The sequence below is a fragment of the Saccostrea echinata genome, unplaced genomic scaffold, assembly GCF_033153115.1.
Source record: "Saccostrea echinata isolate AGI-Se365-2 ecotype Australia unplaced genomic scaffold, CSIRO_AGI_Sech_v1 ptg000001l, whole genome shotgun sequence".
In the NCBI taxonomy this organism is placed as follows: domain Eukaryota; kingdom Metazoa; phylum Mollusca; class Bivalvia; order Ostreida; family Ostreidae; genus Saccostrea; species Saccostrea echinata.
Genome location: NW_026889750.1, coordinates 7,779,454 through 7,805,416, shown reverse-complemented (window position 1 = coordinate 7,805,416; position 25,963 = coordinate 7,779,454). Strand labels below are relative to the sequence as shown.

The window sequence follows — 25,963 nt, the reverse complement described above, 5'->3', positions numbered from 1 at the left end:
TGTCACTTTTACCCGATTCTTAGACCGGTCTTTTTTTAGTCTCCGTTCTTTACATTCTTTGAAAACCATTTTTAGTCATTCTAATATACTAAAGACCAGAAGAATTTCCATGTGTACCAAACATTTATGACATACATTTCTGTTGGAGTGAATTCAAGATCAAAACTCTTGATCACAGTCCAGTGAGCTACCTGTGTCATCGCATCCGTCATTTTTCAGCAAGTCGAATTTAAAGTTGTATATAAAACTTTATAAAATTCATATTCGTTAAAGTATATACACCATAATTTGAAGAAAGATAGGTATTAATACAATATCAAGAAATTTCATTTCTATTCCCAAAATACCTAGTAGTAAATACTTTTTCGTAGGATTTTAAATATTACATACCGATGTTTAATTACATTTTTGGTGTGCTGCGCGAATTTTCGAATTTTTGTTGTTGAAATTTTCGCAAGAAGACAGTCTCGTGTAATTATGCGAAAATAAAGTTCCCGCGAATTAAAGGCGATTTACAGTTAGAACTGAGGCCATTAAAGTCATTTTTAAGAAAATACAGTCATACACGTAAAAGTGAATACTGATATCCAGGGAGAATCTCGGTGGCTTTTTTAATGATTATTAAAAACTGTATGCTTCTTTTAAATAAATAAAAATAGTTTGAGAGAAAGTAAAACATCTTTTCCAATTTTTAATTTTCTCCAATTGCAGATAATTGGATTTCTATATTATTAAATTTCATGCTTTTCACATTATACACAAACACAATCAACCTGTTAAACTATGATTTGAAAAAAAATACACCAGTATGCATATAGCACAAAACATGTACAATGGTTTCCAACGGCTTACAAATCATTATTTGGGTTTAATTTTACATAAAAACTTACGACTTGCACAGAAACATGAGCTAAAATAAATAAAAAGTTTTGCAAAACTATTGATTCTGTTAAAAATTACTCGCATAAAAATATCTTTTCTACCTTTAAATTCTTTCTTTAAAAAATAAAAACCATTTCAAAATTAAGTATGATAGAAAGTTATTCGCAAAATGCATTTTTAAATACATGTATATTTAGTAGTAAACGACATATGCTGAATGGTATAAACTGGTTCATTTCAATTAAAACTAACATCATGTTCTTATTTCTAAATGCTAAAATATGGTATATTAATAAGATACAAAGCAATGAAATAGAAGAAAAATTTTAATCATTTTTCATCATTCTTTCACATTAAACACAGCCACAAAACAATATGTAAATAATCATAGAAATAAACATACTCCATATCAATTATTTAAAATTCTTTTTTTAGTTTCAAGACATCACAGTATGTATAAACATATACAATAACTTACACCGGGTTACAAATAAATATCAATTTATTTGTTGATGAAGTCACAAAGACTGCTGCATCTCTGACAGGATATGAACGACTCCAAATGTCCAGAGATTTCTTTAATTTACAAATTACATGTATTGACTACAATACGTCGCCATAATTAATTTATGTATAATAATAATATAAATGTAATGAATGTTATAAACGGGTCGATTTAAAAAGAAAAAAAACTTTTCGATTATTTAAGTATAGTATAGAAATTTCAATATAAAGTAATACACTCCTTGATCATTTCTCCTAACTTTTTCAACAATCCTTTCTTCTAATGTCTTATCAACATGTGAACTATTTAAACAAAAACTTATTTTTTGGAATAAACATAAAAAAATGTTTAGGCAATAAGTGTTCATTAATATTAAAAATATCACAGAAATATATAATCATACAAATACTTGAAGCTAACATTTTGAATACAGTATGTTTGTACAATACAGAATTAAATATTAAGCATTCAACACGTTGTAAACATGCCCAATACTATGTACTGCAAAGTATTTCAGGTATAGAACTTAAAACAATGCTTATATCAAATAAATTACGAAAAATAAATTAATATAATTAAAAAAAAAAAATAACCATCAAATATTAGCATCTTTGTTGCAAAATCTCTTTCAGAATATTTCTAAAATTCAATAAGTCTTTCAAACTTTGCAACATTTTCAAGATCAGCCTCTGTTAACTCTGGCACCTTGAAATACCTCTCCACAAATTTCCATTTTTTCAAAGTATCTCCTCGCTCCAAATCGTCTTCGATTTTTAATGCAGTGATACTTAAAATAGGGAAAAATACATCTTTGAAGAGAGCAATGGTTCCTAACTTCACAAGGCATTCTTTGCAAGAGATCTGACCGACTCCCATCTCAATATCCTCTCCTTGAAAGGCTGCTTTGGAATATTTTTTCCCGATTATGTTATTTTTTGTATCTTCACTGATACAGGTATGATGCGCATTAAGTATCTTCCTTAATTCGCTCGACATACACAAGAAAGCATTGCATTTCAAGCACCTGCAAAAAATGAACAATATATGCATTATATAACATTTATCGTTTTTTAGCATACTAAAGAAAATTATGTACTGATATACCCTGCCCTCGCTCTATGTAAAATAAATCAAAATATGAATTATTCTTACGCTTGATTTACAGAATACAAAATACTTTTTTATAGATATTGAACATTAACATATGCAAATGAATAAATGATGGACGTAGTAACTGTCAGCATTTCATTTTTAAATTTTTTTTTGCATATTGACCTTAAGTTATATTGCCCAATTCCCACGACTCTCCTTCCCTTGTTATGTTTTGCTGCATCGCGTTCCCTTTTAGCGAGTTTCTGAAACTCTTGTTGCTTTTCAAGGAACACATCGTGGTTGGAATCAATCTCTTGTTGTACTTTTTTCATTGCTTCTTCCATCATCGGTTCTTTTAAAGTATTCACCCACTCTCTTTCAGCAACACACTTCTCTGCAGAAGCTAGCACATAGAAACGACTGTTTTCTGCACGACCTCGACCTGTATCACATACAAACTGCACATGTAAAATTATAACATCTTTTTATCTCTAAATCATTTTGCTACATTGTGATATATACCAAATGTATTTCTTCAAACTGTTTTTCAAATATGTTGATAAATGCATGAATTGCTTTTCTATCAAAGTTACTTGTACCTCGTGCTTGCACGAGGGAAATTGGATATCCGGCATAGTCGTATCTTACAACAAGATTACACTCTTTGATGTCGAGCCCTTCCTCAGCAATAGTTGTCGCAACAATAATTTTAAATTCTCCATTTTTAAACAGTTCAATGGCATTTACTTGTTCGTGTTTAGTCATGCCTACAAAAACGGAACAATTTTAGGATCCTATCATATACATAAACATGAACGTGAAATGCACATGTATATCTATGAACTGCGTGATACTAACAAAAACTTACTTTTAGCTAACTTTTTATCCCATGAATTATAAAAGGAAGGATACATAAAGGATCAAAAGTATACATAAATATTATCACAAAATAAAAACAGTTTTTGCAATAGACAATTTATCAATTGTCGAAAAAGAATCAACGACCTATGATTTCAAAGGTGATATAACTTAAGGCACTGAAAATTTAAAAATTCTTCAGGAATTTGTTTAAATCGTGTAACAAAAACTCATCTCAAAGATTCACTGTCAACAATAGAGTAAAACTTTTTGTACAAAACAAGGGGCGAATCATATTAATGTTTGTCTTTCGGCATCAATTTCTATAAGATGTATAACCTAAACTCTTTCGGAGTCAAGTTTATTTTTTGGTGTTTTATCATACCTCCCTCTTCAGTTTGAGCCTGTGAACCAGTGTACTTTCGAGCTTTTATGTGTTGTAACTCCTTTGAGTTGTCCATCCATGAAGCGAGGATGCCTGCAAGAATACGAGTTCTTACGAACACTATTCCCCTCATGTTTGGTTCCTCTTCATGTGTTGTTATGATGATTTCTTTGAGTTTCAGCATGAGAGGATTTTCTGCGGTTCTTTCGTGGTCCAAAGCACATTCTGTCAATTTTGTGTATTCCCCTGTATCATAAAAAAATATTTTATATAAAAATCCATTTTATGTACAAGGGTTGTCCCGAAATTCCATAGATTGAGCTCATATCTTTTAAAGAAATTATTGTATCTTCATAAATTTTCTGGGTGGATGAAGTGTGTTGTGGGCAGATAAATTACAAAGTTTTTCAATGTTTACGAAAACAATTTAAGTAATAAGATTTGAAGTGATTTTGCTATCTACCAACCTCTAGCAATCTCCAATCAAAAAAAAAAAAAAAAAAAAAAAAAAAAAAGAGACAAAATGTCAATCGTTCAGATTTTTGGAGATAATACATTAATTACCAGAATCCAATCTTTTAAATTAATCATAAAGATTATAGATGTGAATGAGAAATATTTTCATCATTATGATATGGTTGAACATTAAAATATATGATCAAATTAAGTGCATGTACAAGTATGAAATAATATTTTGAAAACCCTATGTTTGCAATGGTTTTTCGTCTGTCTTCTTTAATGGAGATGCACAGTGCCACTCTTGCCCGATTATTAGACCTGTCTTTTTTTTAGTCTCCGTTCTTTACACTCTTTGAGAAACCATTTCAGTCATTTTAATATACTAAAGACCAGAAGACATTTCTTTGTGTACCAAACATTTATGACATACATTTCTGTAGGAGTGAATTCAAGATCAAAACACTTGATCACAGTCCAGTGCGCTACCTGTGTTATCGCATCCGCCATTTTTCAGTAAGTCGAATTTAAAGTTGTATATAAAACGTTATAAAATTCACATTCGTTAAAGTATATACACCAAAATTTGAAGAAAGATAGGTATTAATACAATATTAAGAAATTTCATTTATATTCCCAAAATACCGAGTAGTAAATACTTTTTCGTAGGATTATGAATATTATATATCGATTTTTAATTACATTTTTGGTGTGCTGCGCCGCCCACTCACATCAGACAATGAACTATCTTACTTGAATGGGGTTAATTTAATTTGTGTAATTACTTTATGTTTGCCCATTATTTTTTTTTCTTTTTAAAATTACGTACGAAGTTTCATTAATTTATGTCACCGGGTTCCTACAAAACGAGGCTTTCTACGGAATTTTGGAACAACCCTCGTATGTATAAAATAAAGCAACAAAATGGATTGATCACATTATAAATGAATTATCCCTCAAAAGAAAGAAAAATTCTTGCGGCTCATAGTTGATAAAGAATTGGTTAAATATGAATTATATCCTTGAGATCATTTTAGAATTACCTTCAAATAATGATTTTATTTTTCTCTCGATTTTATTTTCGTTTCTGAATAATTTTGGAAGGTTATCAATGTCGGTTTTGATGCAATTCAATGCATCACTGGCTCTTGCATATGAATGATGAACAAGAGCATTGTTGTAAATCTGTAAGAGAAATATAAACAACAAAAATTTATTTCATTCGTCAAGCTAATTCAGACACAACAAGTATCTGGAAAAAAAATATTTTACACGTTTGGACAAAGTTAAATTTATTTTTTTTCTAACGCCATTATAATTAAATAATGTACTACATTAACTTTCACTCACTTTTCTGTTTTAGACGATAAAATATTCAGGCATTTGAAGATGATTGTAATCTACAAAGTACCTCTAAATATTTCCTTATTGTAATTAGTGATCGAGTTGCTTCTGATTTAGAGGGTTTTGCCAATGCTTTCAAAAGCACGTCCTCTAGCCATTGTGTGTATTGTTCGTTTCCTTTCAATGATGGAGGCTGTATAGCATTTCTGTCCACTATCCCAACTGTGTACAAAATAAAACAATTTTTGTTGATTGTCCAAACATAATTGAACCTTCCATTTCATTTTTTACTAATTTTTTTCATCAGAAATAAAATTAGAATTACACTATACATTAAACTTACTAATCAGACAAATTAAAATAAAATACCGCATTATATTAAGTAAGGTGGGTAGTTATTTTTTTAAAAAGAAAATACCGCCAGTGTCTTCCAAATATTTCTCTGATGTAACCATGAGAGATTTTACACGTACTCCAAACTCATCCTTTGGTCTGACAGGTACCTCTTTGATGACTTAAAAAAAAATTAAATATATAATCAAGTGACAATTTCGCCAAAATGTATTAATTGGCTTAAAATTTTTGAGGAATTAATTAAACATGTCCGTAAATTTGCTGCCTAGCCTTTGATTGCCCGTAAATAATTTCTGATTATTCGAGGGATTATTGTTTGTTTGTTTGTTGTTTAACGTCCCTCTCGAGAATTTTTCACTCATATGGAGACGCCACCACTTGCCGGTGGAGAGCTGCAAATTTTGTCCTATGCTTGGCACTTACGGCCATTGAGCAGTGAGGGGTCTTTTTCGTGCCAACACCTACTGCGACACGGGACCTCGGTTTATACGGTCTCATCCGAAGGACCGGTCTCCACGTCCCACAGTGGGATTCGAACCGGCGACGTAAGGATCAACTCCTTACCTCGCGACTCTAGAGCAGACGCTCTAACCACTGCGCCACGCGGGCGACTTCGGGCGACTTCGAGGGATTAAAGTGAAGATATAAGATAGTCTTACATTGTTCTGGAGAGATAACGTGTTTGGCCAAATCGCGTCTGTTCTTTTGGACCGTCACAAGGTAATGAGTGTCCATGTTTGACATGACTTGCTTTAAATACTCGGTGGCTTTCTCAATAGTCTTAGCTTTTCCTACTCCAACAGATGCAGTAAAACCAACAACCTGTATAAAAAAAAGGTTGATAGACATTATAAACACCAAATAATGCAAATTTATATCATTTTCTACATGTTTTCTCCATGAGTTCAATAATGACCCCCTCTCTCTGAAAAATCTTAAGTGTTCAAATTTGATAAAAATCTTTATATCTTAACAATGTTATCAAGTAAATAAAAAATATAACTAAATAACATATAAGATACTTTGGTTTTCTGTATAGAAATGGGCAATTTGGCAACTCATAATTTTGTCATACTTGGGGAAGTTGGCTTTCTTCATCCGTCTGTTCTAGCTTGACATCCATGTACTGATTCATTATCTGTTTAAATGGATGACTACCATGACAGTGATGACATTCATCAAATATAAGCAAAGAAAAATCTCTGATGCTGACACCTTGATTGGTCAGAGCATTGACCAGCATCTGGGCAGTGACCACAAAAACATCATATCCGTAATCAAGAGAGAAAAAAAAGGTTAAACTAGCTTTTGCTCTTTTTAAATTGAAATTTAAAATCCTGTGTCATAAATATTAAACATAGCATATGATTATTTAGATGAATATAACAATAACCGTTATTATTTATAAATGGAATATAAGATTTTACTTTTCGTCAGTCTCCATTGTGCTTGATTTTGTGGTTTTAAATAAAAAAAATAAAATTTCTAGAACTGTAGCCCACAATCCCTTACTTATGTAGTCTTTAACTTACTGAGGAAGAAGTGGTTTCATCTTTTGAAAATCTTCCTCTCTCTGGGAGTCGCCAGATATCACTTTAAGCCTACATTGTACATAATCCTTTATTTTCTCTGACTGCTGGTTCGCTAGATTGTTTTTGTTCACGATGAAAACAACTTTTTTGACCTTCCCTGTTTTTTGTAGGTGATGCTTGAATTGATGGACAATTACAATAAAAATTGAAGATTTACATATTGGACAGAAAAGTTTGATGTTGGCTTAATAATGTTATTGATTAACAGAATAAAAAGATCCCTAAATCTCACCTGAATTATTCTGATAGCCACATATGTCTTTCCACTTCCAGTTGGCGATACGATTAAACAATTGTCTCCCTCTAGAGGTTTTTCAGCTTGTTCTAGTTGATATGGCCTCAATTTTAATGACATGATTGAGACATCATTATTGGTTAAAGAATGTGATGTGCCTAAAAATCAATTTGATAATTGATCTATACAAATTAGTTTTTCTCTATTTGCCTCAATATTACAGCACCGTATTTATTATTAAGAACATTGTTCATGCGTAAATGAAACCCTTTACCCTGTTCTGAACTTTTCTTTTCTGTTGCACTTTTGTCCACCTCTTGGTCTTGGGAACTATTTCTGGTAAAGATAACCTTTACAATGGTTGTTGTTACTGCACGGCTGTATTTATCAGCCGGACTACTTTTAATTTGGGCTAGTTGTATCTTTAGCCATTTTCAATGGGTTCGCACAATAATCAGAAGATGATAGTTCATCAAAGTCCATTCTGGATCCGAATTTTATGTCAAGCCTGGAATATATCTGGTCGTTTTCTTCATCAGAGTCGATTTCTGAACTGTAGTTGCGGAAGGGCTGGATTTGCCATGTTCTTGGACCTGGATATGTTGTACGGATGTCTGATTCACACTGAACAGGCATGGTTAATCTTGGCTCTTAAATTATACATACAAACATGTCTCATATGAATGATGTGTTATCAAATAAGAGTTTTAGCTCAGCAGAGCCGAAGGCAAAAGTTAGCTTTTCTGATCAAAAATTCTATTTCGTCATAATTACTTCCGGAATTATGTGAGATAGTAGTACACATGTGCAACCTCAGTGTGGTTCGAGTTATGAATAGGGAAGGACGTGGTCTTTCCTTTAGCAACTTCAGTTCGTGTCTGGGTTAACGTGGTTAACTCATTTTTTGTAATTACTTGGTATTGTTACTGGTAATTTTAGACACGTTTATTAGTTTACAAAACTCGAGGAGTTTTGTTTTTACGACTTCCATAAAGCGGTGTTACGACTTCTTTATGACAAAGTAGTAAAAATGGCGGAACAGATGATTCAAAAGAAACAATTACGTAGCACTACTAGCTTTGAGGAAGAAATAGATACAGAAAAGACAACAGACGGAACATTCAAGGGTAACGAGAGGTTACCAAAAAGAATAAAACCGAGGTTCAGGGAACAAAAACTAAGAAACACGGAAGTTCTGTTGGTAGTACGGTAAGTGCTACAAGTACAAGGTCCAGCGGAACGAAAAAATCTATGAAAGTTGTGGCCGATGTCCATAACAAAGCCGATAGTGATAATACACAAAACGATAGTCAAATTATGGGTATATTGACTACAATACTTGAAAACCAGAAAAAAACATGATGAAATTATTGGCACGTTGAATAACAAAGTCAATAGAAAAGAAAACGAATTTCAAGACTGTGATGATTACGAATGTTACGATGATGATCAAGCATATGACGAGAGTTGTAGTAATATTCAGCGTACTGATGATAATGTTGAAAATTCAGATAATGCTTCTGGGAAAAGGAAGAGTGATCAGTTGGACACAGAAGCTGTTCAAGAAAATACAAGTCGTTTTATGAACATGAGCAAAAGATTTAGGAGCAGAGAAGTGTGTGATGTGAAAATAGATGAGACTTTGGCTACAAACATAACAGATTTGTTTAGAAATGGAATGAATGACGATCAATATTCAGATCTGATTAAAGATGAAAACAATGCAAGACCAGAAAACTGTGAAGGCCTAAAAGTTGTGAAGACAAACCAACTTGTTTGGGATATTATATCTCAAGAAGCAAAAACTATTGATAGGAAAATGTAAAACATCGAAACCTCTGTTGTTAAAGGTTCCATTATCTTGGCCAAAGTTGTGAACAAATTGGCAGACTTGGAGAATGAATCGGATGATTCACATAAAACGAAATTGGGAAAGATAATAGATGAATGCAATGATAGTTTAGCACTCTTTGGACATGCAAATAGACAAGTGAACATGACAAGACGAGAGCTTATCAAGCCTGAATTGAGATATGAATACTTGCATTTGTGTGCACAGACTGTACCTTATACGTCATGGTTATTTGGTGACGATATTTCAAAAACGGCAAAAGAAATTGAAGATTGCAGTAAGATTGGTCATAAGCTGCAGTACAATAACAGAGGAGGATCATTCAGAGGTCGAATGAGAGGACGATTTAGAGGTCGCAGACCAAGAGGACGTGGAAATAATAGCAATTCTGCATATAATCCAAATTACGGATATTCGAACAGAAACAGTGGTGGAGTTAGTGGACAATTTTATCCAAAAAACTCCAAGAAGAGCAACACTCAACAGAAAAATGATGAGGTTAGTGGGAAAAGTGTTGAATTTTATGCAGGTAGATTGAAATATTTTTCCAAAGAATGGGAAAAAATTACATCAGATAAAAATGTATTACAGATAGCTGAAAACTGTAAAATAGAATTTGTAGATGATGTAGCTCCAACAAAGTGCAAATTGTATGAACCTACATTTAATTCAGTAGAATCTGAAGTGATAGAATCAAGAAATTCAGAGTTTATTAAAAATGGGAGCTATTGTTGAGGCAATTCCTGGACCAGATCAATTTCTGTCATCTATGTCATCTATATTTGTTAGACCAAAGAAAAATGGGGAATACAGAGTTATTCTTAATTTTAAAAATCTAAATGAATATGTAGTATACCATCATTTCAAGATGGATACTTTTGAATCTGCAGTAAATCTGGTCAAGGAAAATTGTTTTATGGCATCAATTGACATAAGACATGCCTATCAAACAATTCCAATAGCATTGGGGCATCAAAAATATTTGAGATTTAGATGGAAAGGGAAAATATTTCAATATACCTGCTTACCATTTGGTTTGTCATCAGCACCTAGAATATTCACAAAGGTTCTCAAACCAATCTTTGCAAAGCTTAGAACATTAGGTTATCTTAGCATGACTTACATTGATGATGTTTTACTGTTTGGAGATACTATTGATGAGTGTAGAATGAATGTGAACATCAAGAGAATATCTTGAAAAATTTGGTTTTGTGATTCATGGAAAGAAAAGTCAATTTGAACCCAAGAAGTGTATCACATTTTTGGGAAATGTAATAAATTCTGAAAGAATGACTATTGAATTGACTGAGGAGAAGAAAGACATTATTTATGAAGAATGCAAGTGTTTAATGAATAAAGGTCGCGCTAAAATAAGAACTGTAGCTCGAGTCATTGGACTGATTATTTCGAGTTTCTCTGCTACAGAATTAGGAAAATTACATTACAGATTGCTAGAAACAGAGAAAATAAAGCATTTAAAAGAAGCTAAAGGGAATTTTGATTCCTTAATGCCAATCACTATAAAAATGAAAGAAGAACTAAGTTGGTGGTGTTCCAAAATTCATTCTCAGGTAAGAGTTATCTCTAGAGGTAACCCAGAGATTACTATTCAAACTGATGCATCTTTGTTAGGTTGGGGAGCAATATGCACACAAGATAATATCAGAACTGGTGGAAGATGGAAAGAAGAAGAAAAAATGAATCACATAAATTACTTAGAAATGCTTGCAATTTACTTTGCTTTGAGATCATTTGTGAATATTGTGAAAAACAAATATGTAAGAATATTATCAGATAATACTACTGCCATTAGTTATGTTAATAATATGGGTGGCATAAAATCTCAAATTTGCAATAAACTTGCAGTGGAAATATGGGAATGGTGTACTAAGAGAAACATTTGGTTGAAGTGTTCTCATATTCCAGGGAAAAATAACATAGAAGCAGACAAATTATCCAGAGAATTCAATGATCAAGTGGAATGGCAATTAGACTATGATATATTCTTACAAATTTGTTCAAAGCTAGGTTGTCCAGATATAGATTTGTTTGCATCAAGACTCAATGCACAAGTTGAAGTGTTTTGCTCATGGAAACAAGATCCAGAATGTAGTTATGTTGATGCATTTCCATTGAATTGGAGAACATTTGATTATGTTTATATTTTTCCACCTTTTAGTTTGATGGGCTTGTGCATCAAGAAGATTCGGGAAGACCGGCCAGAGGGAGTATCATTGCCCCATTATGGCCCACTCAGACTTGGTTCACAGGATTAATGAAAAGTATAGTCAAGAATCCATTATTACTTCCGAGAAGGAAGGATCTACTTCTAAACCCTCACAAAAAGGAGACTCATCCTCTGTGGGAAAAAATGACCTTGATTGCATGCCAAGTGTCCGGGGAGCTTACAGAAATTTTGGATTTTCAAAAACAACTACCTCCATTATTATGGCATCATGGAGAACCGGTACTAAAAAACAATATCAAACGTTCATCAAAAGATGGTTTCAGTACTGCTCTGAATGGAAAATTTATTCAGTTTCACCATCTATAAATAATATTTTGGAATTCTTGACTTTACTTTTTGAAAATGGATTGAGTTACAGTTCACTCAATACCGCTCGGGGGTCATTGTCAGCGTTGGGCATAAAATTAGATTGAACCAGTGTTGGATCCCATGCCCTTGTTATTAGATATATGAAAGGTGTTTATAACATTACACCAACTAAACCCAAATACTCTGGAACATGGGATGTATCTTTAGTTCTACGACAGTTGAAGAAATGGTCTCCTGTAAAGACTTTAAGTTTGAAACAATTAACATTGAAACTGGTAATGTTAATTGCTTTGACAAATGCTGTGCGAGCTCAGTCAATTCATCTTATTTCTGTAAATAATATGAAAAAGTGCTTTAATGAATACATATTTGAATACTCCGGACTGCTAAAGCAATGTAGACCGGGTTATAAAATGCCTGTTGTACAAATGAAAGCACAGCCTCCAGATAGAAGACTTTGTATATACGTTGTGGTGAAGGAATATTTGTTAAAGACAGCACCTATTAGAAATGGAGAACAATCACTTTTATTAAGTTATGTTAAACCTCATAAGGCAGTTACGAGAGACACAGTGTCCAGATGGATCAAAATGGTGATGAAACTTTCTGGGGTTAATACAGATGTATTTGGATCGCACAGTGTAAGATCTGCTTCAGTGTCAAAAGCAAAATCGGCAGCTGTGCCAGTAGATGAAATTTTAAGGAAGGCTGGATGGACTAATGCTACAACATTCTCCAAATTCTATGAAAAAGACATTATTGTAGAAAAACAAAGTTTTGCTTCAGGTGTGCTTTGCAAGAAAAATTAGAGTGGGAGACAAGTTCTCAGTAAGTAGAATAGTATTATGATCATGTATTTTTCTTGTGTTTTGAAACATTTGATCATAATGCGCTTTGAAGTCTCACATAATTCCGGAAGTAATTATGACGAAATAGAATTTAAAAATTTGACGAGACTTACCTTGGTTAAGTTGAAGTCAGATTGTAATTCTATGAGTCATTATAATTACTGTAGGGATTATGTGCCTCCAACCACTCCCTGCACAGGTTTTTCAGATATTCATAGATATCAGACCAATAATTCAAAAAGTAATAATAATTTAGGTAATTATGTACATTAACAAAATGATTACATTATGACCAAATGATAAAGTTTGAAGACTGAGGTTGCACATGCGTACTACTATCTCACATAATCCCTACAGTAATTATAATGACTCATAGAATTACAATCTGACTTCAACTTAACCAAGGTAAGTCTCGTCAAATTTTTAAATTGTCCGGCGTCTTCTGTCTGTCGTCTTTCCCAGGTCGCGTGTTGTCTGTAAAGTTTTCACACTTTCGCCCCCTCTTATGAACCACTGGGCCAAACTTTAAAAACTTCTAAAGCCATGGTTATCTAAGAATTATGGAAGCATCCTCTGTAAGTGTAAATTTAAGTTTGTTCAAATCATGACCCCCCCCCCCCCCCCCGTGTAGATTAGAACCACATATGTATTGTACCTTTTCGATACTGAACTGATTTCTGCCTTTCCGTAGCTTAAGTGTTCAGGTGGGCAATGTGGCTCACGGGCCTCTTTTATTAGTACATATTCAGTAAGTAATTTATAAATATTGATGTTGCTGATAAGTAATTTTTTATGATGACTATATTCGGTCAAAGGAGTTCCGCAGTTGAACTATACAAACGCCCATTAAAAGACCTCCAACTTAAAGTGTCTAATGCCTTAAATGCACCAATGGTGAAAGATGACATTGATAAGGAAAACTCTGATCAGAAAATTAAAAGTAAGGAAACAATTAGTGACAGTAATTCCAGTAAAGTCTTTACATTAATTGTTCCTAATGAAATTGAAACACTTGTAATTGAAAAAAATGGGAAGAAAATCAAGCTGTCATTGTAATTGTAATAATTCTAATTGCTATACATATCTGTAATTTTTTTTTTTTTTTTTTTTTTTATAAAAAATTGGTACATTTCAGGAAAAAAATTCTCATTATTTTTTTTTGTATTTCCTCTCGACTAATCATAGCCTTAAATTCATTGACTCTACATTCTATTGAAATGGTAAGCCACGTCTCTGCTCCAAATAGGTCACCATTTCTATGGAACTTAGAGTCAGTGAATTCAGTGCTTTGATTGGTCGAGAAGTAAAGCTTGTCCTCTAAATCTCGCCAGAGCTACTGCGAACTCCTCAGGTATTATAATATGCAGAACACCGAAAAATAAAAGGTTCCGAACACATAAGTAGGGGGTGAATAATGGCCTAACAATTTGTTTAGAAAAAAACCTTAAACAATATTCAACTTAATTGTATTTGCAGATTGTATTGCAAACAATTCTATTGTATCAACCATAGGATTTACGAACGGTTGACTTTTAAGGAGATTGGTGATTCTCTTGTATCATCTGATTATTTGTCAGAAGCCTGCCTCTGTCTAAAAATTGCTCTTAGGTAAAAATGTTCTTGTGCATTTAATAAACTGGGAGACCTAAACAAATTTTGCAGATAATAATGGTATATTTCTAAATACATGATGGAAGCTAACGATAGAAAAGTCAGAGTCCTCATAATAAAGTCCTTATAATAAAGTTAAGATGTTATTTTGCCATCAGTGTTTTTTTTTCTCTGTAAAACTTCCAAATGTGACACGGATGTACAGACTGTGGTGTTTTTATTTCGAGTTCAGTTGAATATATCGAATCAAGATAGATACCAGAAAATGGCATTCTATGGGTGTAGATAAATCAGTTGTTATTAAGAACATTTTTTCATTGTTTTAGATATGTTACATAGAATGTGTAATTGGTGGGTTCATATTTCACGCAGGTGAAAACATTACATTAAAGTTTCAAAAAAGTAATTATTTTTGTGTTGCAATTACTGTGTAGAAAGGTCATACTAGATGGACTGCAACGCTAACACCCTCCCTTCCCCAATTTTTACTGACCTTTAATGAAGATATAGGTGTCGGTAATAAAAATATTTTATGCAAAAATTCTTAAGACTATTGATAGCTTTAATGAGACAAAATGATTTTCTTTTAATACAGACCTTAAATGATAGAGAGAAATTTTAGTTTTAAGATGGATTTTATGTGCGTTACTTGGAGTATACATTATGCAAAATTATGAAAATAGTGTGAATTAATACTACCTAATTAAGCTCACAATACCTTCATCTAGGCCGACAAAAAACTTGACGAAAACAAGTTGTTTCCAAGATTGCTTGGTAATACGGAAAAGCAGAAGTTTTAAATGTGCAATCTATCATCTACGTTTTAAGTTCATGGAAACGTATATATGTCTTACCTTGCCTATAGATTTTGACTCCATCACATTCAAAGTAATCGACGTTTAAATCACACAGACGAACTAAAATGTTTTGAGCTCGCTCTAAAAGTCTATTTATGTATTCCTGTTTTATAGCTACAACGACTACAAAGCTTTCAGATGGTCGAAGTCCTTCAATAGACACAGAATCTGTGGAACAGTCTAACATAGCAGCGATCGTATCTCGTATACAAAGAAGATCATCTTTTGAATAATCTTCGACATTTCCATTTACATGAAACCTGGCCTGTTTATATCCATTTTCTACAAAAAGTAGTAGGAGAGTTAGATAGGAAAATAAACTTGAACGAAATGACATGTAATGAAGAAGATCTGTTACCTGGTTGATTTTCAAAGAAACACAGAGCTTTGCATTTCTTTGCATAATCGGTACATTTGTTGCACAGTTCAGCACATTCTGTTTTTCTTAGTAAGTATTGCATTATTAAGACGTCTTTTGGCGAGAACATATTTTTCTGTCTCAAAACTTGTAAAATTTCTCTCATGGATTCTGCTTCCATCCTCTGTGTCTTTTCCCATCAATTCTAAACATATTTATGTGTACTAAAGTATGATTTAAAAATCTTGTTTGGAACAACCCTTTATATACTCGAAATCATTGAAATAATAGTATTGTTCAACTTTTAGCTTTTATTCGTTCAATAAACCAATGACTCAATATATTTAATACAAGTTACTTACCACAAAGTAAATATTTAAGCCTTTTGAGTTTGTATTCTGGAAAAAGTTCTTCTAGATCGTCGAACAGATTGGCAAACATAACCATCAAGGCCCCATTTCGATAAAATTTCATCCGAGCATCTAAATTATATATATATATATATATATATATATATATATATATATATATATATATATATATATATATATATATATATATAATTTTCACTTCAAAGTTTTTCTGGACATGGGAATGCCCTGAGTGCATATAGAAAGAGTTATCACACTTACATTATTCTTGGAGGTTTTGGCCTTGCCAACTAGAAGAGGCAAATGCAAGTACTACATAATCAATTACAATTATTTGCAATAATTAAAGTCATATTAGTGGCAAAGTGCAACATACCTAAGTGTTCTGTAGTTTATTAAAATGGAGGGTGAAAGCGGTTTCCTGAAATGCTACGATATTACAATGACCGTGATTGGGTTTTGTTTATTTGTTTGTATGCTGTTTAACGTCCCTCTCGAGATTTTTTTCACTCATATGGAGACGCCACCACTTGCCGGTGGAGAGCTGCAAATTTTGTCCTATACTCGGCATTTACGGCCATTGAGCAGTGAGGGATCTTTTTCGTGCCAGCATCTACAGGGACACGGGACCTCGGATTATACGGTCTCATCCGAAGAACCGGTCTCCACGTCCCACAGTGGGATTCGAACCCGCGACGTAAGGATCAACTCCTTACTTCGCGACTCTAGAGCAGACTTGATTGATAAATAGAAATTTTAGGGATGAGAAGTTCCATAAATGAGTAAATTTATTTAAAGGAATTCTCATTGGCAACTATACATAATTGAATTTTAAGTTTTACTCATTTCTTTTTACATTGGAATGCAATGAGTATATATAGAAATAGTTATCGCGTTTGCATTATCCTTGGAAGCAAATAAGGAGAGACAAATGCAAGTGATTTTTTTGGAAACGAGAACATCCTGGGAAAAAATCTGGTCTCGGTCTGTCTTATAGCGTCTCTTTTTAGTTTCTTTTAGGACGCCGTGAAAAGTACACGTGCATTGGATAACTTCAAATTCTTAGCCGCCTCCACTCTTTCACCTGCAACATACCTAGGTGTTTGTTTGGTTTAATCAAATGGAGAGTGAAGGCGGTTTCTTGAAATGCTAATAAAAATCGTGATTGGGTTCGTGACTGATAAATAAAAATGTTAGGGAATGAGAAGTTCCACAAATGAGTATGTTTATTTAAAGGAATTCGCACTGGCATTAGTACATTTTTGTTCATGTCAATGGCCATTGTCAGTGCTTTGATGTAAATTTCCATCCGTGACCTAGTAGATTCGACACATAGGATATTTAAGCAATAAATCATTCGACACATAGGATATTTAAGCAATAAATCATTATTTTTTGAGAGATGCTTATGCGCGTTATGAACATTTGTTTGCACACACCGTTGCCGTTATGAGATAACATCTCTCAAAAAATAACGATTCGTTGCTTATATCTACATTTTTTTTAAACTCTCTGCTTTAGCTGCAAATTTGGTTTTTATATCAAAATCCTTGTATTATCCTTCGAGTAAATTACAGTTAATGGAAGAGCCATTGCAACAATTACTTTTCAATATGAGCATGAATTGTGATTTTCGCTTATGACGTTGCACTTGCACGGCGTTCAACGTTTCTGACGTGTCAAAATGGCATACCTTAACCTTTTGACCTCCCGTCTGAGTTAAAGTGTTTTGAATGCTGTAGCTTACCACACACTTTATAAGCAAAATACAAGTAGAATGTAAATATACAGTGTTTCGGGGTTGGTTTTTTTTATAGTGCTTATTAAATCTCTCTCTCTCTCTCTCTCTCTCTCTCTGTTTCTCTCTCTCTCTCTCGATCGATCGATCGATCGATCGAGAGAGAGAGAGAGAAGAGAGACTTTCTCTAAAAATATTTTTGCTTACCATCTTCTTTGGAATTAAGGCAGGGGTTCATCCGTCTGTGTGTTTGGTCTGTAAATTATATAATCAAAGTACTTTTACTCTGACACATCTACACGTATTTACAAAATGTTCACTGCTCTAATTATAACGATCGAATATTTTAATCATAAATCTGTACAAAGAACAAAATGTTTTTGTTAATTACATTATTTAATGGAATTCATTAGTTTCATCAAGGTTAACGTTTACTCAGGGCTGCTTAAAAGTACTGTAACGTGCTGACGCTACACTCTGAACTGCCTGAGTCTGTCAGGATGGTGCAGTTCAAATTTTGAAGTTTAAATTTATTTCTTTTATTATTTAATTTTTTTTTCTGACACCAGGTACTATTTAAGTACCAAAGAAACAAAATGAAGAGTCTGCTTCAAGTTCCACAATTTATTTAGTGCAATAGTCCCTTTTAACAAGATAATAAATTAATAGCCTCCTCAAAATAACATGAAATTAATTCCTTTGTTTCTCAATTTCTCCCAAAATAAAACCAGAATTCAAGTAAATTCACAAACTGTACTTTTGTAAAGTCTGATTCAGAGATAACTCAGAATATGTGACTTTAATTAAATTACTTGCAATTAATTAATAAATTGATAAAATTCCCAACTTTTGTAAAGTCTGATTCAGAGATAACTCGGAATATGTGACTTTAATTTATGTTATTCACACTAATTAACAAATTAATTGATCAGATTTCCAAATTCAGAAATATGTGATCAAATCTAAATCCCTAAATATATTTCCTAGCAATTTCAATTAGTTTTTATACCCAGTAAAATTCCAAATGAATAAATAAACTTACATCTTAAAAATTATGCTAACCCCACTTGTTTCTCTAAAACCCAAAAGTTGCAGACTAACGAAAATTGACGGATTCGTCATATTTATACCCCGTCAAAATCCGTTTAACCAATTTACTCTAAAAATTCGTCTACTAAGAACAGATTTCGTTTACAGTAAACGGAAAATGTCTCGTGCAACATAGTTCCATTATTAAAACTTTCAAACAAATAAAATTATACAATTTAAATACTACTTTTCATTCAACATCTCATGTATAAAGATAAAAATATTACTTTGTTTACTTACAATGTCACGTCATGAAATTCACAAGAGGCATGAATATTAATAGGGGTGAAATCTAAAAACAGCAAATTGACCCGGAAGTAAAGGTCAACCTTACAAAAAATAGTAGCTGACAACTTCCTTCAAAAAGTGTACAAATAATGGAATTAAGACAGTGCATATACCTTAACAATACAAGAAATGCATCATATAGCCTGGGAATGAATCAGTAAGTGTGTCAATTAAAATATTTAATGATTTCCATGAAATGAAACGCACGTGTGACATATCAGTTCGAATTTCCTCAACATAACTAATACGTAAGATATAACATTACAATAATCTAGTAATAAATAAAATTACACACATTAAACTTTTAAAATAAGTACCTGAGCATAACATAATATTGTAAAATGCAAGTTTCCCGTAATTTACAACTATAAAACAAGTAAAGTTAACTCAAGTCAATCGCCAGCATTTAGGGACCATCTCAAAATATATGTTCAATATAACAACACAACATAACATTACAGTACAATGTCTTACATTAAAAACTGTTCACAAATGAAAAAAAAAATGACCGTGTAATAAATCCTTATCAATATCAAAATTTAATGTTTACAATTTGAAATAAAAATGCAAGAGCAAAGATAAATTTATGTTAATGTACTGGAAATTCGGATTAAATTTTATTTTTCATTTTATTTATTTATTTATTATTAACAAAATTTTGTTTTCTTACGAAAATATTTTGAAACCTAAGTTTTGATGTTTTTATAACAATTTTGCAAATTTTTGCTGTGTTAAGGCTCATGTATTTGTTCATATCATTCAATGACATTAAACATGAACAGAAGCTATTCTTGACATCATATCTCAAGAATTTGATCATTGATCCCATATAATGTTAACACCAACAGAATAAGGGCAATATAAAAAATGAGGCCATAAACAGTTAACAGTTCCAATCATTCAGGTTTTAGTAATATTTGTAATTATATTTAAACTTTGGTAGAAATTTGAAAATCGAAGAAGGAAATCCAGAAGAATTACTAACAAGTCTTTTGCTCAAACTCTTTTTGTTTATTTTTACAAAGCAACACTATCCTATTTTCATCATATTTTATTATCCAAAAGATTTGATACTGGTTATATTTTCTATATAAGGCCAATATTAGTCATAGTGTAAAAAAAAATAAGGCATTTTTCCTAGAAATATGGAGAGGGTACTAGCTTGAAAAGTAGGTCATTAACCTTGTTATTTCAAAGTAAATTAAAGCAATAAAAGCATAGGTCTGTCATGTACAAAAGATATTTTTTCATTCCTATCAGTGGAATATTTTTGTCATCTAAGTAAATGTCATCCTTGATTTAAGAATACTAATGATTTTATCAAAGAAATATGAGACGATAAGAATATGAAAAATACCCTGAATAACTTCAGTTGTTTCTCCAATGTAATTGGTAACTTTTATGAGATATATTTGAGATGGTGTTTGGTAATATTTATGAACCATTAAAACTGGATATGGCATCGAAACTGTTGATCCAATATACATAGGGTCATGCACATGTATTTTTCTAAAAACATCTTCCGGACTTTGCTGAATTCCCCATTCTACTGTTGTTACTTCCGGAATAGATCTAACTGTACATGTAAAGATAAGTTTCTCGCCTTCTTCATCATGCTCCAATCTAGGGGAATGTATTTCAATGCATGGTGGACCTGAAAGAACTCTAACATATTAGATGAAATATGTGGAGATAACGAAAAGTATTCGAGCTCAAAAGTCCATTAAACATTACAAAATAGGAGCAGAGCAAACACGGTCCTCTAAAACATCAGAGGTGGGATCGGGTGCCATGGAAGAGTGAGCATCTCCTGCTGACCGGTCACACCCGCCGGGTGCTCTTTGTCATAATCGGGAAATAACGGAAAAATCCATCGACAATTCAGTGTGTAAATAATGGCCTAACAATTAGTATGAAAAAAGTCAGTCAGCATTTGACTTAATGATGGATTGTATTTGCCGACAAGGTCATTGAGTCGACCATAGAACTTACGAAATGATGACTTTAAACGAGACTGCTGATATTCTTATTTCATCAACTTGTTTGTCAATAACTTACCTCATTTTAGAATATTCTAATACGAATAGGAGCCGTTCTATCTATGTACACCGCTTACCAGTCACCGATTTATAGGTCTTAATGCTGAATATTAGACCATGAAAACCTTTTTTGTGCTTCTTGGGTCACACAATTAATTCAAGTACATATTATGAATGGAAATGAAATGAAAAAAATATTAATCATCACCTGGTACTTTTTTATCGTGGAAATTCTATAGAGGTATAATGATCTTACCTAAATAGATGGAACTACTTGACATGTTCCCAACTGCATTAGACACAATACACTGATATTCTCCGGAGTCATTTGAATTCACTGCATTGATAGTTAGGGTAGGATCAGAAACAGTACCTCCTGAATATTTCAGTCCACAACCAGAAATATCCAATTGCTTTTTGTCCTTTATCCATAGAATTGTTTCAACCCCAGGCGAGTTCTTAGTTAGGACAATTTCGCATAATAATGAAACCTTCCGATCCGAAAAATTGGTTTTATGATTTATGAATACAGAGGGTATATCTAAAATAAACAAATAATTTTGAAAAAAAAAACAAAAAAAACATGAGCAATCATTTTATATTCTCTGAGATAATAGAGAAAGTATTTTTTCTGAGCAAAATTAAACATTTAGCACGAATACAGTTCTCAGAGCCTTTCTTGATACACACCGCCATGGATTTTAAGTAAAGTTGCATTGCTCCAAGAGTTACCAATTCCATTTAATACTTGTATTCTGTAATACATTCTGTCAGCATTAGATACTTCTGGTATGACAAATGTAGGGTTCTGTGGATCCAAAGTGCTTCCAAAATATCGAGAGCAGGTAACGTCTAGAGCCTTAAAATTTTCTGGATTTTGATCTTTACTCATCTCCCAAACGACTTTCATCACTGGAGGACAGGATTGTATGACGGGCTCAATAGAGACTGGACTACCAAACGGAATTTTCAAGCATTGGGAGAGTTGTGCCGTTGGTACTCCTCGGTTGAAAGAATGATGAAAAATAAACAGAATGCATATTAATCAAAAATGTAATTTTATCAGAGGAAAGCACATTGACAAACTGCAATCCAGAAAATGGATTGGAAAAATATTGTATATACCTGATATAATCATCGCGACATAATACACTGCAGTCGTACCTACTGTAATGCTTCCTCTAACAGAACCCCAAGCGTTGAAAATTGTATAAACGTATTCACCACCATCTTCTTTCGATGGAGAGAGAATTTTCAAATATTTGTCTTTTACACCTCCCCCATTATACTTTGTTGAATTCATCCTCAATGGTTTTTCATTTTTTGTCCATTGAATTTGATCGATCGTGGGTAGAACGTCTTCAGAACAACTGTAATGGATGGCAAAATATTCTATCTCTGAGGTAACCTGAAATATTTCCATTTCTGGATGATCTGCAACACAAGGTTTCGACTGAAGTAATTTAAGACATTGTATTTTTTACTCATCACAATGTACCTAATCAACATAAACTTTAATTCATTACATTTATATACCTCCAAATACTTGTAGGGATAACTTGTTACTCAGTATGTTTAAATGTCGTCCATTCACTTCTCGTTGTACAATAGCTTGATATTCAGCTTCATCTTCTTTTAACGTACGTTGTATGACGAGCCGCAAATGGGTACTTCTCTTAAACTTCTCTGAATTAGTGTCAAGACGTTGTGTTGTTTTTCCTTTCAGTTTCATCCAGGTGACTATCAAGTTACTGGACTCAAAGTAGTTTCCAATTTCAGCCACAAAGCATGCTTTATCTCCACAAAGAATTCTACTCTTTCCTCGTATTGTTATGTCTGGAAAATCTATAATGAAAATCGAAATTATTGAAAAAAAAAATCACTCAAATAAAGCTGATTTTTTTTAATGCTGAGTCGATGTAAATTATCAAATATATGTATACATTTTTTTTGTTTGTTTGTATAAATGCAGTAATCCTTCCAGCAGTATTTTATACTTCTCCATATCTTTGAAGCCATACTCAAATTTTTTTATGATTGCAAGGTTTTTCTCATAATTACATGTTCCGGTAGCTGTGTGTCCTTGAGACCTTACAAACATCTTAACTCTCTTAAAAATAATTTCCAACTCTTTCCACTGAGATGAAAATTCGTAGTCAGAAATATCTGAAGAAGGTAAATGTCCAAACATATCGTTTCTAAAAAATCTGAGACGCTCAATGTCATCTCCAATTTGTAATGTCCGTAGGATTGAGCGTCTTTCCCCATCCTTGTCATGGTTTTAAGCAATAACACATATTTCGTATAAGAGTGTAAAGTAAACTAATGTCAAATTTACTATAGTCCGGAACAGACGGCGGAGAGAGGAAACAAACTTTTTTTTGATCTGGCCGCAGGCTATGTGAGCCATTTGTTAATTCCAGACATGAACTTATTTTGCTGTGCAGGTCCTTTGGTGCAATTTGGGTTTCTAGAATATCCCTTAAGACTAAACTTATCTCGTCCACGCAGGCTACCCCCATACGGGTAAAGTTTTGTTTGATCATTTGACAGAAGTGTGGATGCCATAATAATTATATAACGAGACATACAATACAGAATGGTTTGAATGTATCTTGATTTTTTTTTTGAGATCAGCTCCGCATAACTTATTCGGGCTTAAACCTAGGAAAAAAGTCCGTCAGCTACCATCTTCGCTAGCCAAGGGTTTCTGATACGCTACTCTCCTCATAAGCCCTTGGCATACGGTGTTAAAAAAAGTTGGGATTTTTTTCTCAAGTTGTGATTGGAGTTGATCGACATCGTTCGACCAATCAGAAATTGTTTTTTGTAAATGACGATATTTGCGTTCGGGATATATCTTGACTCTTTAATATCGGGAATGAAAAACGCAAGTAAACAACGATCCGTAAGATAACATGCCATTCTATGAATAGCTATATGGTGTCATCCAATATCTTAAGCTACGTGCAAAATATGTGATTAAGAATCTATACTGAAGATGTAGATTTGCATTTTAACAAGTTTAATAACAAATTAACATAACTTAATACCTTCTTGTTAATTATTCTTTAAAAACATTTGGTAAGAATCGTGATCACGTGACGAAAACAATCCCGTCTTTTGTCAGCACCGTATGCCAAGGGTTAATGAGGAGAGTAGCGTATTAGAAACCTTTGGCTAGCGAAGATGGTCAGCTACTAGATGAATATCAAATTGGACGTACCTAAAACAGCAATTTTCTATAATAATATTCCTTTGACCCTGCATTTCATTTGTCTTAAAATATACATGTAGTTTAATCTGAAGTTAAGAGAAGGGAAAGCAATCATAAGGATTGATGAAAGGTTAAATTTTATCAACCGTTTTCAACTGATAAGCTATATTTCAAATTGTTTGTAGATGTTTCATTTATTACATTTTTTTTCGAAACCCTTTTTACTAACTTTTTATAATTGTTACTTACAAAATATTAACTAAAAATGTTTAACAAATGATTTTTTCCTTATTAAATAGACAATTAAACTGTGACAATTCCATCGTTACACATGTATTTTACATTATAAACTATCTCGTATTTCTACTTCATAACTCGTCTGTGACAATCCTTTGGAAATGAAATAACAAAATAAGTATGCTTGTCAAATTTGAGGCGAAAGCGACAAATTGGATGTAAAATAAAAAACAGAAACGATATCTGATAATTATTATTCCTGAATTAAACTGTGTAATTCCATCGTTACACATGTATTTTACATTATAAACTATCTCGTATTTCTACTTCATAACTCGTCTGTGACAATCCTTTGGAAATGAAATAACAAAATAAGTATGCTTGTCAAATTTGAGGCGAAAGCGACAAATTGGATGTAAAATAAAAAACAGAAACGATATCTGATAATTATTATTCCTGTAAAAACAAATTTGTACCTTTTAAGAAAACTCAAGTTTTAAAAGGAAGACTATAATTGATTTCCTTATATTAAATGGTGTGTTCCCCGAACGGCTACTCACCAAAAACAACAAGTAATTATCACACTCAATTAAGGGTCAGAAAATCATTTTCTGATATCAAAAAATTCGATTTTTTAATATATAAAAAAATGATTTTCTGATATCAGAAAATCAATTTTTATATCACAAAATAATCGAGATTTTTATGATCCCGGATCGAAAGATCCCGAGGGTATATTGTTTTTGTCCTGTCTGTCTGTTTGTCTGTTTATCTGTGTGTCTTTATGTCTGTTGTCAACTTTAACCTTGCCATAACTTTTGATTTGTTGGAGCTATGACTTTCACATTTCACATGTGTATTTCTTGTGACAAGACCTTTCTTTGGGTACCATCATATTTGACCTTTTGACCTTGACCTTGGAGTTTGACCCACTTTAACAAAATTTTATGAGACTTTAACCTTGGCCATAACTTCTGAACAGTTGGTGCTTAAGGTTTCAAACTTCACATGTGTATTATTTGTGGCAAGGGCCTTCCTTTGGATACCAACTACTTTGACCTTTTGACGTTGACCTTGGAGTTTGACCTACGTTTGAAAAAAACTATAACCTTTTGACCTAGGAGACTGACCTACTTTCGGAAAACTTTAACATTGGCCATAACTTTCGAACGGTTGGAGATAGGGCTTTCATACTTCA

At 32.7% G+C, this 25,963-nt stretch overlaps 1 protein-coding gene across 1 annotated transcript in view; it reads right to left on the bottom strand.

The window, feature by feature from the left end:
- Positions 1–2,019: 2,019 nt before the first annotated feature.
- The window catches only part of LOC133184471 (antiviral innate immune response receptor RIG-I-like), a 153,842-nt gene continuing 129,898 nt past the window's right edge, over positions 2,020–25,963 (bottom strand). The window contains exons 10-16 of the mRNA XM_061319569.1: positions 5,941–6,036; positions 5,590–5,744; positions 5,222–5,363; positions 3,723–3,968; positions 3,079–3,246; positions 2,663–2,921; positions 2,020–2,411 (exon numbers count right to left, since the gene is read on the bottom strand). Coding sequence (XP_061175553.1) covers positions 2,027–2,411; positions 2,663–2,921; positions 3,079–3,246; positions 3,723–3,968; positions 5,222–5,363; positions 5,590–5,744; positions 5,941–6,036 — 1,451 coding nt within the window. The 3' untranslated portion in view covers positions 2,020–2,026. The remainder of the gene's footprint in view (positions 2,412–2,662; positions 2,922–3,078; positions 3,247–3,722; positions 3,969–5,221; positions 5,364–5,589; positions 5,745–5,940; positions 6,037–25,963) is intronic.